This window comes from Tachysurus vachellii, chromosome 25, assembly GCF_030014155.1.
Source record: "Tachysurus vachellii isolate PV-2020 chromosome 25, HZAU_Pvac_v1, whole genome shotgun sequence".
Lineage (NCBI taxonomy): Eukaryota > Metazoa > Chordata > Actinopteri > Siluriformes > Bagridae > Tachysurus > Tachysurus vachellii.
The window spans coordinates 220,001-234,998 of NC_083484.1; the positions used below are offsets into that span (position 1 = coordinate 220,001).

The following is a 14,998-nucleotide window of genomic DNA, read 5'->3' on the forward strand; positions in this document are numbered from 1 at the left end:
TTGTCGTTTTTATTTAACCCTGATGATGTGAGTGTTTGGTGTGTTACAGGTATGTGAACGGTAAAACCTACATGGAGGATGTAGCTACTGCACTGGAGGAAGCTGAGGAGGAGATCTTCATCACAGACTGGTGGTATGTGTGAACGAAAGATGATAAAATCTCCATGATTTAAAACATTACAGTGATAAAATTACAAACACAAACATCTCCTAACATTTCAACTGAGACAAGAAGATGAGGAGGAGATAGTGTTTGTGTGTAGAATAGAGCAGAAAACATCATGCAGGACACACACACACACACACACACACACACACACACACACACACACAGGTAAGAACACTGAGCAGATCCTCTTTCAGTAAGAAGTCAGGTTTACAGAAGTCAATAAAATCCTCCACTCTGTGTTTCTGCAGATAATCAACCAATAAAGACTCATTTTTAAATTTAATACACTGTTGTTTTTATATAAAACTCCATTAGTTTATTTTACAGTGAACGTCTCTGTACGGTTTTCTGTACTGACCTTATTTCATGATCCTGTGTTCCATGAAATGAAGTTTTAATAAATAAACCCGAACGTCCAGATTTGTGTTTTATTTTTGAGACGTCGTGTTGTTTCTGATCTCACGGTGTGATGTTTTCAGGCTGAGTCCGGAGATTTTCCTCAAAAGGCCAGTGGTGGAAGGAAACCGCTGGCGTCTGGACTGCATTCTGAAACGCAAAGCCGTGAGTTTGTCTGTGTATCGAATCCGTGACGTCTGTGTGATCACGTCAGGGTTTAACTTAAGGTGACTGTCTGCTTTCTGCTTTACAGCAAAAAGGAGTTAGAATATTTGTTATGCTCTACAAAGAAGTGGAACTTGCTCTTGGGATCAACAGTGAATACAGCAAGAGGACGCTGCTGCAGCTTCACCCCAACATCAAGGTAAGCTCAGGATGAGGAGAGGAGAAATGGAGCGAGGGATAAAAACAGAATACAGGAGTGTGATAGTTCTTTTTTTTTTTCTCCAGGTGATGCGACATCCTGACCACGTTTCCTCCTCCGTCTATCTCTGGGCTCATCATGAGAAGATTGTGGTGATCGACCAATCAGTGGCCTTCGTGGGCGGGATCGATCTGGCGTACGGACGCTGGGACGATCGAGAACATCGACTAACAGATGTGGGGAGCGTGACGAGAACCCTGAACACATCTGCAGAGGTGAACGAGCTGTTTCTTAAACGTCTGTAAGCTTTCTGTAAAAACAGGTTTATTTATGGAAGGAGTCTCCAGTGTGAGCTCTGTGTACCTGTCAGAGGTGAAGCTGGAAGTTCTCCACATCTTCAGGACAGAGGAGTTTACACTTCTTTACAGTTTCTCAGTAATGAACTGAGATTATTTCAGAGAATAAAGTGAGGCTTCTGAGGGAGCGAGTGTTTACAGCTCAGTAAACTTTCCTGTTTCCTCAAGATTAAATGTAACGATGTGTGGTGGCCGAATTTCCTCTTACTGCTCCACACACAGTGGTTTATCGCTGACTGACCCAAACCTTGTGTGTGTTTCAGAACGTAACTGAAGCGTCTCCCTCTAACGGTCCAGTTCAGAGAAACGGTAAAAACTCCAGCAGGGATCCGGAAGATCAGCCCAAACTCAAAGGTTACGGGAAAACCAGGAAGAGTCGCTTCAGCATCAAGAAACGGCTGCAGAGACACGGACTCTCGCACGCCGACAGCGTGAGCAGCGGCGAGAGCTCTGAGGAGAGTGAGTTCACTAATAATCCTAATAAATTCATCATCAGGTCCCACAGAGGGACACGTCACAGTATGGACAGGGATGAGCTTCTGATGAAGCTGAAGGATGTGGAGATCATAACACATGGGAGCTTTGAGGAACCTGCTCGTCCTGTGTCCAGTCTGAGAGAGTCGGAAACTGTTAGTTCACCAGCAGCAGTGTTTACATTTGAAATATTTTTATTTATTTAATTTACTTTATTCTTTATGTTCTACATTTGCTGTATTATCGAGATGCTACTGATCCTGACTGGAACTGAAAATGTTAAATATTAAGAGCATTAATTACGTTTTAATAATTAATTATTTTATACATTCAGAACTTTATAGTTAATAATGTTTACAGTTAAGGAAAAGTAATATCTGGTGGATCGACACGGACAACGCAGATGTCAGTGTCAGTGTTGGTGGGAGTTCTTTTACATGGCTGATTTTTTCCACAGGTTTCTCTAACAGTATTTGCAGCAAACAGAATTTAATTCCACTGAAGTGGATGGAGTTAAAAGTTCACATTCCCTCGTGTCTATGTCAGGCTGGTGAGTGACGCTCGCTCACTGAAGATCTCCAGTGTTTCCTCTTGAGTGTTTCCTCCTGTATGATTTGTGTTTGTTGCACTCAGAAGCTCAGATCTTCTCTGGTGGCTCTGAACACTGTGTGAAGTGTGGCTTGTGAAAGTGTTGGAGCTTCAATCCAGAGGTTTTCAAAACTTGAGTCTATGCTAAAAGTTGGTACTTCGGTTCTTGTTCTCCATTATTTTGCTCCTCACTGTTGGAATGTTTCTTCATGGGTTATTTTTAGCTTCCTAAAAAAAATCCTGTCTTGTAGAGATTGGTTAACTGATGAACCCATGAATCTTTTTTGAGAGTGTGTAAGGGTGTGAAAACTTTTTCACTCGACTGAACCATGAACCCAGGGATGTGTGAGTCCTCCAGTGGCAGGACTAGGAGGTGTGTGTTCACTGTCCTAGATCTGTGTCATGTTCTAGCACAGAGACAGTGAGTGAGAACCGCATGATGATGTTCCACTAGGTTCTGTGTGAATGGAATTTCCTGAAGATCTCATGAGCTCCTGTTTCCTCTGTGTCTGATGTCGTTTGCTGTATTTTTGTTTTATTTCTCAGACTCAGACTTGGCTCAGGATCTGCAGGCCGACGTGATCGGGCTGATGGGGAACACACGTTTCTGGCACGGTAAAGATTACTGCAACTTTGTGCACAAGGACTGGATCCAGCTGGACAAACCGTTCGATGGTAAATTTTCATGATCACTCGGATTGTTTGATTTTGTATTAGACAGAAATGATCTGTTACTGATTGTGTGTGTTCTTGTTAATGCACAACTTTTTCAGATTTCATCGACAGACACATCACTCCCAGAATGCCGTGGCACGACATCGCCTCTGTGGTTCACGGGAAAGCAGCGAGAGACGTCGCACGGCACTTTATTCAGCGCTGGAATTTTACCAAGGTGATAAAATCATCACAGTGTGTGTGTGTGTTTGTGTGTGTTCACTGTTTCCTAGCCGTTAGAGGCTACATTAAGGCTGATCTCAGGTCAGATTACAGACACTCAAAGCAGCCTTCAGCCTTCACTAATCCAAAAAACAGTGGGTATGAGAATGATTTGTGTTAGATGAAAGGGAACTTATTATTAACTCCTGAAGGGTGCCAATAATTCTGGACGTGATCATATCTGTGGTAATTATGCACATGTGACTTAAACATGACACAGAAACAGAGTTTTTGAAACTGACACTGAATTAAAGACTGTGTGTGACCTTTTTGTGTGTAGACTGTCAAGTCGAAGTATCGGTCTCTCTCGTACCCGTACCTTCTCCCCAAATCCCACACCACGGCCAGTGAGATCAAGTATAAGGTCCCAGGCTGCGTTCACGCTAAAGTTCAGGTAACACTGATGATGTAATCACTGAGCGCTACATGTTCGTACAGTAAGATGGTGAGTAAATTTGCTCCTCCCTCCCTGTGTCAGGTCTTACGCTCTGCGTCTGATTGGTCCGCTGGTATAAAGTACCACGAAGAGTCCATCCACAACGCCTACGTCCATGTGATCGAGAACAGCAAACACTACATCTACATCGAGGTGAGCTCAGTCTCCACATCACCAGGACACACTGTCCGCTTTTATCCCTTTGTTACTAATCAGCTGATCGTCTCTCCTTCAGAACCAGTTCTTTATAAGCTGCGCGGATAACAAACTCGTCTACAATAAGATCGGAGACGCCATTGCACAGAGGATCATCAAAGCCTACAGGTGAGCTGAACAGTGTGTGTGTGTGTGTGTGTGTGTGTGTACTGTGTGTGTGTGTACTGTGTGTGTGTGTACTGTGTGTGTGTGTACTGTGTGTGTGTGTACTGTATGTGTGTGTGTGTGTACTGTATGTGTGTGTACTGTATGTGTGTGTGTACTGTATGTGTGTGTACTGTATGTGTGTGTGTGTGTGTGTGTGTGTGTATGTGTGTGTGTGTGTGTGTGTGTGTGTGTGTGTGTGTGTGTGTGTGTGTATGTGTACTGTATGTGTGTGTATGTGTACTGTATGTGTGTGTACTGTATGTGTACTGTGTGTGTGGATGTGTGTGTGTGTACTGTGTGTGTGGATGTGTATGTGTGTGTGTGTGTGTGTGTACTGTGTGTGTGTACTGTGTGTGTGTGTACTGTGTGTGTGTGTGTACTGTATGTGTGTGTACTGTATGTGTGTGTGTGTGTGTGTGTGTGTGTGTGTGTGTGTGTGTGTGTGTGTGTGTGTACTGTGTGTGTGTGTGTGTGTGTGTGTGTGTGTGTGTACTGTATGTGTGTGTACTGTATGTGTGTGTACTGTATGTGTGTGTACTGTGTGTGTGTATGTGTGTATGTGTGTGTGTGTGTGTATGTGTGTGTGTGTATATGTGTGTGTGTGTGTGTGTGTATGTGTGTGTATGTGTGTGTGTGTGTTTAACTGGTCTGAATAAAACATCAGAGAACTTTTGTTAAAGTCGTATGGATAAAATATGTCTCTTCCTCGTGCTGTGTGTTTAACCCACAGGGAAGGAACGAGGTACCGTGTGTATGTCATTACTCCTTTGTTACCTGGATTTGAGGGAGACATTAACACTGGAGGAGGAAGTGCCATCCAGGCCATCATGCACTTCAACTACAGGTAACACGTGCTGTGTATAGTGTGTATAGTGTTCAGAGATTTGTGTTGTTGTTTTTCTCACTCGTCCTGCACTGTTCTTGGTGTTGATGTTTTTAGAACGATGATCAGAGGAGATCACTCCATCGTGTCCCAGCTGAAGAAAGAGAGTAAGTGTTGAATGTTTGTGTTGATTTGTGAGTTTTTTTTCACACTCACTTGCACAGACACTTTAATAAAGTGATTATTTCTGATGTAAACTGTCAGTAACTGAGTTGGTCTCCATGTGAACATGGATCAGAATTGTAAAGCAGTGAAAGGAGAAGTTCCTCTTATGAAAGCTGTGGTGTTGATGCTGAAACCCAACCGTCCACTTGTTCATCACTAACACGTGTGTGAGCGATTTCTGCAGTGTGACTTTCATTAAATCTCATTGTTACTAATGGACTCTCACTGAGGTCTGTTTAGTCCTACAGTGACACCTGGTGGCTGTTTACACTGCAGCTTCTCTGAGAATTGTGTGTATGACAGGGCGAAGTGTGTGTGTGTGTGTGTGTGTGTGTGTGTGTTTCTGATTGTGACCTCTCCACAGCTCAGTCTCTGTGGTGTTTAGCTGAATTCTCTCCTCACCTTCTGAACTCACTTAAACACTAGAACACTGATATTGGGAAATAAATGTACAGCCTTATTTCCTGTTGAGGAGTTTCTTCACTTCCTGTTCTCTCTGCATCAGTTACATCATGAGTGAGATCTCCATCAGTAATATTTCAGCCTTGCATTTATTAACATTATTAACATTTTTGTCAGAATCTGAGATGAATAATAAAAATCTAAAGCAGAACCAAAGGCCACGACCTCGACCTGACTCTTCTTTGGAAAAAAAAATCTTTAGATAAACTTTGAACATGCTTATGTGGCTCATTTTCATCTCTCTCTCTCTCTCCCCCCCCTCCCTCTCCCCCTCTCTCTCTATCTCCCCCCTCTCTCTCTGTCTCTCTCTCCCCCCTCTCCCTCCCTCTCCCCCCCTCTCTCCCTCTCTCCCCCCCCTCTCTCCCTCTCTCCCTCTCTCCCTCTCTCTCCCTCTCTCTCCCTCCCTCTCCCTCTCTCTCTCTCTCTATCTCTCCAGTGGGGGATCAGTGGATGAACTACATCTCGTTCGGAGGATTGAGGACTCACGCTGAACTGGAAGGGAAGCTGGTGACGGAGTTGATCTACGTCCACAGTAAAATGCTAATCGCAGACGACAACACGGTGATCATCGGTGAGTGAGATGCACGTCTCATTCATAGTGACTTCTGTTTTACTGTATTTTTATTAAATGATAGTGTGCAGTGTGCCGTGTTTAAAGCCCTGAGCGTGAGCAGGATCAGTGACTCAGCTGCTCCTCCTGCTGATTTATTACAGCTGACAAATCCACCTGCTTCAGTACCGTTATATAATATTATAATATTATTATACCACAGTTTAAATCATTAAAATGAAAAGTCTGTTGTTGACAGTCTATACAGCGAGATCTGATAATAAAGAGCAAAGAAACATGTCCTCAAATATCAGTTTGGGTTATTAAGCAAATATTTCCGTCAGTCTGATCGTTTTAATACAATTAGCTCCTGGTGTCTGTCCTCAGGTTCGGCGAACATTAATGACCGCAGTATGCTGGGGAAGAGAGACAGTGAAGTGGCTGTTGTTTTCCAGGACACAGAGACTGAGACATCTGTCATGGATGGACAGGAATATCAGGCAGGACGTTTTGGACTCCAACTCCGTCTGGAGTGTTTTAGGTGACTGTGATTATTTTTGTGGAGACCAGGAATGAGAGCTGTAGAACATCTGGAGAAATAGTTTAAAAGAGTTTTATAGTGTTTAGTGTGTGTTCGTCCGTCTGTCTTATCTCCTGCTGGATCTCACAGTGGGACAGTTTGTACTCTGGAATTCATTTAGACTTCATGGCTTTTTCTTTGGCTTCATTCCTGTGTATTTTCTGAGCAGGACGATCCTCGGCGCTCACACAGACACCAGCATCAACATCTCAGACCCCATCAGTGACCATTTCTACAAGGAGGTGTGGTTGACCACTGCAGCTCGCAACGCCTCCATCTACCAGAAGGTCAGCTGCATCCTTTATTTATTTAGAATGTAATTATAAAAATATTTTTTATAAAAGTCCTGAATATAAAGAGTGGATTGTTGTCACATGAGTATTTATAATACATATAAAGGGGGTAAAAACTTTTTCAGATTTCAGTGTTAATATAACACATAATACTATCTACATGTAAAGGAACTAACTTTGATGTTATGATAAAGCTCTTCATGTTCTTTGTGTGTGTGTGTGTGTGTGTGTGTGTGTGTGTGTGTGTGTGCTTGTACACAATGTCACTGTAGCAGAAATCTGTATGATGGTGTAATGTATGACGATGAACCAGATGTTGTCACGTCTCCTGGATCTAACGTTTCTCCACATCTGCAGGTGTTCCGCTGTTTGCCGTCCAGTGACGTGAGGACGATCCTGGAGCTGGAAGGATATCTGTCCAAGCCGAGTCTGGATAAAGATGATCCTCCGAAAGCTCAGGAAGAACTTAAGAAGATCCGAGGATTCCTCGTCCAGTTCCCTCTCTACTTTTTAAGCGAACAGAACCTTCTCCCACCCATCGGGTCTAAGGAGGCCATGGTACCCATGGAGGTGTGGACCTGAGAGACCTGAGGTTCCTCCTGCAGAAGTTTATCTCAGGATCTCAGGGGGCTTGTTAACTGGTGATCTGAGGTTTCACCCTGTGGAATAATTTTTCTCTCTAACACTAAGGCTATGCAACTGGCAACGAACACACAGAGACACACAGAGACACACAGAGACACACAGAGACACACAGAGACACACAGAGACACACAGAGACAAGCCTTTTATCTCCTCAGTATCTTCACACCTTCCACAAACTACCTTTTGACTTGTTTCTCGTGTCTCACAGCCTTTTTTCTCTACAGGTTATTAAATACAAAGTGCCAAATGTGAGGATCTTCGTTCACACAACGTTGCCTGTAAATTCACCGTATTTGTGGGCGTCGCTTTGTACATCGCTGTATTTAAAGTATTTTATTTCTGATTAGATTTGTCACACACAATCACACACACAATCACACACACAATCACACACACAATCACACACACAGTACAACATGTAGTTAGACTCGACTGCACAGAAACGTCTGCACTATTTAATTGTCTTCTTGATCTAATGAGCGCCGGACATTCAGGACCTCCCTATGAAGTGCCTCAGAAAGAGTCCAAGAACAAAACTTACACACACACATCACACACACACATTACACACACACACACACATTACACACACACACACATTACACACACACATCACACACACACACACACACACATTACACACACACACACACACACACACACATTACACACACACACACACTACACACACACTACACACACACTACACACACACATTACACACATCACACACATCACACACACATTACACACACACACACACACACATTACACACACACACATTACACACACACACACACACACACACACACTACACACACACTACACACACACATTACACACACACACTCACACACACACACATTACACATTACATTATATAACTTCACCTAGATTTTTAATCTGTTAATTCAAATTAAATGTTAATGTTCCTGTGATTATAAAACATTTAAACAGTTTATAAAAGCTTCTAAAATCTTTTAGATGAGGAAAAGGAACAGAGATGTGAAGTGAAGGAAAGAATCATGAATAATTAATAACGTGTGTGTGCAGCAGTGTGATGTTCAGGAAGTAGAAATCATACAGGAAGTAGAAACTGTAAGTCAGGAATCGAGTCGCACCTGATGACAGCAAATTGTCGATTATTTGATGTTATTTTATGTTTTGTAAAATTTCAGTTGTCCATAATGTGTCTATATTCATCAGATTAAAACTATTTTCTTGTGCTTTTCTTGTTGAGATTTTCTTGCCATTGCTTTCTGTTTGATCTCAGACGTTCCTCAGACTGTTGTTCTCTGATCTGAGTGACGTCTTCACTCTAACTCACTGCAGTCACGTCAAACATCAGAGACTTAACGCCGGAGGTTAGAGTGACCCCTGAGCGTGACCTTTGACCTCGTCACTCACTAGAGGGGTTTGTTCAGGATTTCTCTGTGAGGACATGAAACACATCAGTAAGTTTAAAGTGTGGGGAAAAGAAGATAAAACTATTTGTTTTAGACAAATAACAAGAAGTAAATTTGGATAAAATTAATTTAGATATAAAGCTATGATATATAAATTTAAGGAAGTATAGCTTCTGTTTTTAGCTACTGTGCAGAAATACTGCTGACTCAACACAGTATTTTAGGTGTGTGTGTGTGTGTGTGTGTGTGTGTGTATTTGCTCATGTTGGTGTGTCAGCTATTCATCAGCACAGAGTCTTCACGTGTGGGTGAGGAACCGACACACAGCTTGTGAAATGTGTTTGAAGTTATTTCTGAACTTCCTCTAGATTCACATGTAAGCGTGAGGATGAAGGTCATTTCACTCTCCAGCAGCTCCGTGCACCAGAGCTTCAGGATCTTCTGGGTTTTTTTTTTTTATGTCTTTTCTTCAGACGAGTCGAATCTCCAGATCATCACTTTAAACGTAAATCCTGACGTCTGTCTCTGTCCTCGTGTTTGTGTTTACTGAGTTTCTTTTGTGGCTGTTTGTTAAAATTAGAGCTCAGATCCGGTTTTTCAGCCTGATTAACCTACTGAAGGTGTGAATCATGTCTCACAAACACTCGTGAAAATACTGCATAATATTGGCTACGTCTGAAAAAAAGGAATGTGGTTCAGTCCAGGCTTCAGTCTCGTCCATCACACTGACATCACAGAGACATGTAGAGAAGCAGCTGATTCTTCATCCAGAATGTAGACGAGGGATTATTTACTGTCTCTGACATGAAGTACAGCGTGCTGAGGTGTTTGATCAGGTCATCAATCGCTCTTTTTAAAGCTGCTGCATCAGAGACCACATGCAGGAATAATGTTCACAGGAAGCAGATGGCATGTGATCAGGTTTGGTTTTTGCCTGTTTGAGGTGAATGATGGTGGTTTGTACTGAGCTGAGATGGAAATGTGGTAGAACAACAGAACATGAGGAGGTGAAAGGGAACTCATAACTCTCTCTCTCTCTCTCTCTCTCTCTCTCTCTCTCTCTCTTTTAATATGAACAACTCAAATACTAGTGTTTGATATACAGCATATTTATTTCTTCATCAAACAATATAAAGTAATTATGTACTTGTTAGATGGCTTTAAAGTTTTAAAATGTTTTTTAAAAATTGAAAGTTTAGAATTGAATTAAAACTGATTCATTTTTCATTTTAGTTTTCTTTTCATTTCTATCACTTAACAACTCCAGTATCACACCATCATTTATTTATTTATTTTAGTTTCCTGCATTAAACTCCACACAGAAGATTTTTTTTTTCCTGTACAGGTGAATAAAGTGTTCCTTTAATGATGATGTGGCTTCACTACACTCACATTACTGTGGAGTAAAAGCAGTCTGTAGGTGAGAGACAGGACAGAACACACCTGAGCTCCTTCTCCACATGGGTTTGTTTCTCCTGCACTTCCGCTCATCACCACTAAGTGTCTCTGTCCCCTGCGTCATCTCTCTGTGTGTCTCTGAATCCTGATGAATGAAAGTGAACATCACATTAACAATGAATTAAAGATGAGATGTTTGGTTTAAAGCTGCACACACACACACACACACACACACACACACACACACACACACACACACACACACACACACACACACACAGAACGTCCTCAGCACAGGGGAGGAAGAGGAGGTCTGGTCCAGCAGATCAAGCTAAAAAAAACCATCCGGTTTGTTTGAGCTGAGGTGTGAATGTAAGAATAAAAGGATGAAGGATGTGTGTGAGAATAGAGGAGGAGGAGGGGGGGGGGGGAGGTTACATAAGAGGAAGGTGAGCGGAAGTGCGTTTCCCTCCGCGTTGCCAGTTCCTCCGTTTTCAGACATTCACACACAAACACAGTTTGTAAAGTGCAGGATGTGGGATGAGGCTATAGAGCAGTTTTACTCCTGATTGTTAAAGATCTGGCAACCCTGAGTCTCTTCCTCTGTACTGTCAGAAATGTGGCTTCCTGTTTGAACACCAAACTAAAACATCATCTTATTTCATTTCATCCATTTTATCCCGATGTTTATTTTCTACCCCAGTGTTTATTTTCTACCCCGGTGTTTATTTTCTACCCCGGTGTTTATTTTCTACCCCGGGGTTTATTTTCTACCCCGGTGTTTATTTTCTACCCCGGTGTTTATTTTCTACCCCGATGTTTATTGATATCTAACAACCCTTCAGTGACGTTAAATTAAACACTCAGGATTTACATTTCACACTGAATTTCTCTTGCAAATCATTTTCCACATCACGGAATTTTGCAAACGATGGTGAGAGTGACAGAGTGATAATGTGATGAACTAGTGAAAGAGTGAGAGTGAGACTGAAAGAGTGAGACAGCGAGAGTGAGACAGTGAAATAGTGAGAGTAAGATAGTGAGAGTGAGACAGTGAAAGAGTGAGAGTGAGATAGTGAGACAGTGAGAGTGAGACTGAAAGAGTGAGACAGCGAGAGTGAGACAGTGAAAGAGTGAGAGTGAGATAGTGAGAGTGAGACAGTTGGAGTGAGACAGTGAAAGAGTGAAAGTGAGATAGTGAGAGTGAGACAGTGAAAGAGTGAGATAGTGAGAGTGAGACTGAAAGAGTGAGACAGTGGGAGTGAGACTGAAAGAGTGAGAGTGAGACAGTGGGAGTGAGACTGAAAGAGTGAGACAGTGAGAGTGAGACAGTGAAAGAGTGAGACAGTGAGAGTGAGACTGAAAGAGTGAGACAGTGAGAGTGAGACAGTGAGAGAGAACAAAATTAAGAGCAGCAGCCGTCAATAAGAGATTTATTAAAGAAGATAACTAACACACACATAATACACACACACACATACACACACACACACACATAATACACACTATCACTACATAACAGACGCACAGGAAGTTTTGCAGCCTGCTGCTGTAAGTGCACTGTGTGTGTGTGTGTGTGTGTGTGAGGGACTGAAGGGCTCACACTCTCACGCCCATCACACACACACACACATAATACACACTATCACTACATAACAGACGCACAGGAAGTTTTGCAGCCTGCTACTGTAAGTGCACTGTGTGTGTGAGTGTGTGTGTGAGTGTGTGTGTGTGTGTGTGTGTGTGTGTGTGTGTGTGATGGGCGTGAGTGTGTGAGCCCTTCAGTCCCGCCCATTCAGCCCAGCCACTCCCGGTTGAACGCGCTGATTGACGCCGTTTCACCGTGAGCTGATTTGCGCGTCCACGCGCTCCGGTTCGCCTTCGCAAAAAAAAAAAAAAATAACACGAAAAAAGAAAAAAACCGTCGCGAACCAACGGCCGAATCCTCGCGCGCCAAATGTAGCACCGGAACCGTTCGAGCTTCTGTTAGTCGTGTGGAAGTAGAACAGAAACCGGGGTGACTGCAGCCATCATCCGGGGACCAGAGAGAGAGAGAGAGAGAGAGAGAGAGAGAGAGAGACTCAGAGAGAGAGAGAGAGAGAGAGACTCAGAGAGAGAGAGAGAGAGACTCTGATGTGCTGCCACTAAGTCTGAGGGATTTCGGATTATTTCTGTGTCCACATGCAGTTTCCGACATTTCATTTTAATTGTGCAGTTTTTTAGCCAGAACACAAAGCGCACGGAATCATGATGGCGAGCGACTCTCCGGCCCGGAGCCTGGATGAGATCGACCTGTCGGCACTGCGGGTGAGTCATTTAGACGGATTTGCTGAGATTGTTGAGGGATTGTGATTGTGATCGGTGGGTTTTGGGCACCTGCGCGCGCTGATGACAGGACGCGCGTCCACGAGGCCTCGGATTGTCCTCGAAGGTGCGAGCTTTCTGCTTCCACGTCCTCTAATCTGTCTATAAATAATAAACACGATAAAGGCGAATATAACCGTGTGTGTGTGTGTGTGTGTGTGTGTGTGTGTGTGTGTGTGTGTGTGTGTGACTTTGATCCTGAGCTACAATGGAACATCAGTTCCTCCGATGAGCGCAGCCGCGCGTGCTGTAACCCAGTAATCATGTGTGATATTAAACAGGAGATTTGGGCTTTTGAGGCTCCTGTTAGAACATCTGGAGTGTTTGTGTACAGATGCAGAAATATTTATTTGTTTTGCACAGAACAGAAATTCGGTGACATTCCGCACTAATGCACCTGAATCCTCACCAGACTCTGTGTGTCTCAGCACTGTGAAGCTCTGATGCTTATAACGTTAGAGATCAGTGTATTTTTTTTGCACAGTCCGCCATTTCGTGTGTGTGTGTGTGTGTGTGTGTGTGTGTGTGTGTGTGTGTGTGTGTGTGTGTGTTTTGACTGTGTGAAAGAGCAGCACGATTTTCTCTAGAGTGAATGAAGAACTGCACCTCGGAGCTGGTGCTCTATTGTTCCTCTGCCTCTAATCTCTCTTTAGATGGTTTGTATCCACAGTTTTCTCTCTAATCTGTCCAGACACCAGAGTCCAAGTGTGTTAGAAACCTGGGTGTCAGCAGGTATTTCTGCCCCCTGACTGGTCAAAAACACCCCTCTGTCCCCTGATGACTGTCACTGTACTTACTCATGGTGCTTGGACATTGTGGAGCCCCTGGTGAGATCTGTGCAGGTCTTATTGTGCGTGAACACGATCCCACCTGCAGCGCCTCGCCTCGCCTCAGTCATGTCTGGGCTTGAACTGAGCAGAGGTGTGAACAGTGAGCAGACGCTCCGCCTGCTTGTGGATGTTCTAATCACTGTTATTTACCGCTGCTGCGCTCATTCCTGCTCATGTGGACTTCCAGTTTCTTTAAGATGGTGTGAGATCAGAGAAATCACTGTGGTGATGTACGAATGCAGCTCTCAGACTCGAGGCCTTCTAAAATATTTTCTGCTGGTCTGAAGAACTCATCCCTCTTGAATGCTGTGTTCACATCGTCACCACACCCATTGGCAAGCTGAGCTCTTCCTCATGCCTGCTCACCAGCTTGTTGCCTTTCTAGGGTCCCTTGTGAGTGAAATTAGGTCACGCAGTGCCGTGTGCACGCTCCTGTCTCACTGGGGAAGTGTATCTGTGCCTCACGTTTTTGCTTGCATGGATCTGACGGTGATGCCACTAGCAGTGATTATCTGATCCTCATGCATGAGAAATTAAAGCAAACCACAAAATCAGCACCTTTAGCATTGACGTAAGCAGCAGTTTCTCTACACGCTGTAAAGAAGTCGTTCTGTTTCAGATCTTATTGTTTTTCTACAACAAAGGCTTTTTATACAGCAGTAATAGAGCAGGACCACACCTTGTGTCCAGCTCCTGCTCGGCTCCTGCTCGGCTCCTGTGGGCCGTGACGATGCTCCTACAGCTAGAGCACGTTATAAACACGTGTGTACACACGCTACCCTTCTGCAGTGTGAATGGCTTTATCCAGATGAATGAAAACACAGGCTGTTACATCACAGAGTGTGTGTGTGTGTGTGTGTGTGTGCAGAATTTTGTTTAGAAACAATAGAAAGTTAAAGTAAAGTGATGAGTGTGTGATTGTGACCAGGTTAATGTGAGCGCTCAGACCAGATCAGGGTCAAAGGTGAGTTACGTACAGACTGAAGCTCTAACACTGAAATCCAGACCTCAGGTATAACTTCACTGTGCTTCATCATCATCATCATCATCATATTGGCAAATGAAAATAAGTTGTGATTTAGTGTCTTGTGTCTGGATCATGTGCTGCTCCACTGTCTGAAGCGTGATTGTGGAACACAGAGAGTCGAAGTTAAAGCAGTGATTAATGTGATGATTATTGATGATTATACTGCACTAATCTGGTGCAGTGAAGACTCACGTGTCAGGTGTGGTGTTAAACCTGTGTTGTGTTGTAGATGTGATCAACATGAGCTCTGAGGAGAAAGTGTTGTTGGTGTTGTGGTCTCGCTCTGAGGACATTTCCTGGTGGACATTTCAG

At 43.4% G+C, this 14,998-nt stretch overlaps 2 protein-coding genes across 9 annotated transcripts in view; both read left to right on the forward strand.

Moving 5' to 3' along the window:
* Positions 1–8,887, forward strand: part of pld1b (phospholipase D1b) — a 29,485-nt gene extending 20,598 nt beyond the window's left edge. For 2 of the 3 annotated variants that reach the window (XM_060861372.1, XM_060861373.1), the window contains exons 11-26: positions 50–133; positions 649–730; positions 819–929; positions 1,016–1,204; positions 1,549–1,744; positions 2,894–3,022; positions 3,121–3,239; positions 3,564–3,677; positions 3,762–3,872; positions 3,955–4,043; positions 4,813–4,926; positions 5,023–5,072; positions 6,029–6,163; positions 6,530–6,683; positions 6,892–7,009; positions 7,373–8,887. In XM_060861372.1, coding sequence (XP_060717355.1) covers positions 50–133; positions 649–730; positions 819–929; positions 1,016–1,204; positions 1,549–1,744; positions 2,894–3,022; positions 3,121–3,239; positions 3,564–3,677; positions 3,762–3,872; positions 3,955–4,043; positions 4,813–4,926; positions 5,023–5,072; positions 6,029–6,163; positions 6,530–6,683; positions 6,892–7,009; positions 7,373–7,597 — 2,020 coding nt within the window. In that variant the 3' untranslated portion in view covers positions 7,598–8,887. Of the gene's footprint in view, positions 1–49; positions 134–648; positions 731–818; positions 930–1,015; positions 1,205–1,548; positions 1,745–2,893; positions 3,023–3,120; positions 3,240–3,563; positions 3,678–3,761; positions 3,873–3,954; positions 4,044–4,812; positions 4,927–5,022; positions 5,073–5,203; positions 5,295–6,028; positions 6,164–6,529; positions 6,684–6,891; positions 7,010–7,372 lie in introns of those variants that run through there. The other variant, XM_060861374.1, reaches the window with a different exon arrangement.
* A 3,393-nt stretch (positions 8,888–12,280) lies between these two features.
* Positions 12,281–14,998, forward strand: part of tnikb (TRAF2 and NCK interacting kinase b) — a 50,403-nt gene continuing 47,685 nt past the window's right edge. For 4 of the 6 annotated variants that reach the window (XM_060861812.1, XM_060861808.1, XM_060861810.1 and 1 more), the window contains exon 1: positions 12,281–12,772. In XM_060861812.1, coding sequence (XP_060717795.1) covers positions 12,713–12,772 — 60 coding nt within the window. In that variant the 5' untranslated portion in view covers positions 12,281–12,712. The remainder of the gene's footprint in view (positions 12,773–14,998) is intronic. The other 2 variants (XM_060861813.1, XM_060861811.1) reach the window with 2 other exon arrangements.